Source organism: Amphimedon queenslandica, unplaced genomic scaffold, assembly GCF_000090795.2.
Source record: "Amphimedon queenslandica unplaced genomic scaffold, v1.1 AMPQUscaffold_13379, whole genome shotgun sequence".
NCBI lineage: Eukaryota > Metazoa > Porifera > Demospongiae > Haplosclerida > Niphatidae > Amphimedon > Amphimedon queenslandica.
This window is the reverse complement of record NW_003546385.1, coordinates 129,388-131,058: the sequence shown is the minus strand read 5'-3', so window position 1 is coordinate 131,058 and position 1,671 is coordinate 129,388. Positions and strand designations below refer to the sequence as shown.

The 1,671-nt window shown below is 33.6% G+C and overlaps 1 protein-coding gene across 1 annotated transcript in view; it reads right to left on the bottom strand.

Annotated features, from left to right (window-relative positions):
- Positions 1 to 1,477, bottom strand: part of LOC100632414 (phospholipase D3-like) — a 4,663-nt gene extending 3,186 nt beyond the window's left edge. Inside the window, exons 1-3 of the mRNA XM_011405949.2 lie at positions 1,418 to 1,477; positions 1,102 to 1,241; positions 628 to 796 (exon numbers count right to left, since the gene is read on the bottom strand). Coding sequence (XP_011404251.2) covers positions 628 to 796; positions 1,102 to 1,241; positions 1,418 to 1,477 — 369 coding nt within the window. The remainder of the gene's footprint in view (positions 1 to 627; positions 797 to 1,101; positions 1,242 to 1,417) is intronic.
- Between the last annotated feature and the right edge of the window lie 194 nt (positions 1,478 to 1,671).

Here is a 1,671-nt window from a genome sequence, read left to right as displayed (position 1 = left end):
GGGATGGCCAAGGATGTAGTTCTCATGAAGCAGCTTGTTGTGATATTCCTGGTATCCCATGGTTTCACAGAGACTATGGTAACGCTACCACTACTGACTATATTGAGTTGAGGGTCTGTGGAGATGAGGGAACTGATAAGGAAGACACTCCTGTCAGCTATTATGAGATTTATGTCAAGTAGAAATGACTTTATGACCTGTTTTTGAGTGCTTTTGGCATTAAGTTTAAAGAATTCAGAAAATTTTTTCTTTTGTTGTTTTTTAGATTAGATTCATTATAGAGGTTTACTTACTACCATCAAGTGGTAATTCAAAAGCCACCTGCATTATTGTGTGTATTAAGAGGATTTTAAATTGATAATTTTCATGTTCTTTACACTTTTAATAACATACCCTTTTTAATTAACTGTTTTCAGATAGCGTTTTTTGAGACTAATAATTTTCACAAATGACCTGCATCCAGAAGTTCAAAAAATTAATTTTTGGAAATATTTACTATTCTGCCATCTTGTAAGATATTAAATTGATTTTTAAGGAATTTAATTTCGCGAATCATAAAAATACACGAAATTTATTATCCTTGAAAAAACCAGCTATACGGTAGCATAATGTACATGTAATACTCACTGTTTTTATGCTTCCATTCTTGGGTCCGGTAACATTCCAAGACCCCAGACTCTCAAGAAAGCTCCTCATGTCACAAGGAGAGTGCTCCCAGTGACTGCCCAGCAGACGTACCTCAATCCCTTTCTCATAAGCTGCTGTACGCAATGCATCATCTATCACCGGCCAGTACCTAATATAATATAAATAAAATATAATATAAATTATTAATATAATAATCAACAATTTATTTTGAGGATTTTAGTCCAACGTATCAGGTGTTTTTTCAAGGGTTACAAATTTTGCAAATTCCTTCCTGATCAACGAAAATAAAATCCACAAAAATCAATATTATACGGTACCCACATGGCACATGGTAGAATTCGCAAAATTAAAATCCGTAAATAAGAAATTAAGTAGATTTCGCAAGATATAATTTGCTCAAAAAAAACACTTTTACGGTAAACTTTGTTTTATTAAGAAACAATCCTCTCTCACTTTTTAGGGTAGCTATAGACAATGGCTGGTTCATAGTCCATTACAGCAATGTAAATAAACTCATCAGCACTCGCTATGACATTGAGGAGGGCATTAATGTCATCAGTTCTGTGATCAGTAGAGAATTGTGGAGGAGATGACTAGAGAGAATAGAGAGAGAATTTTTATTAAATTTTAAATACACGTACATATTGATGTCCCTATGCTATGTAGAAAGTTTGAGCTGATTCTGACAATCAAATTTTGAGTTATGAGCATTTTTTGAGCCAATTTTTGAAAAATACCCAAGGCTAATAAAATGTACTGCTAAATTTACTGTATTAATTCCAGAGAGTTGTTGAATGGCTTGCAATCCACAGCCAACTATTAGAGCCATTAGTAGATGACGATCTCTTAACATAGCCCATGGTTTTTTCCAAAAAATGGCTCCGAAATCACCCCGAATTTTTATTACATTTTCTGATACATATTGACGTCCTTATGCTACGTAGAAAGTTTGAGCTGATTCCGACTTTAATTTCTCAAGTTACGGCCATTTTAAGAAAACGCCAAAAATTGAAAAATACCCAA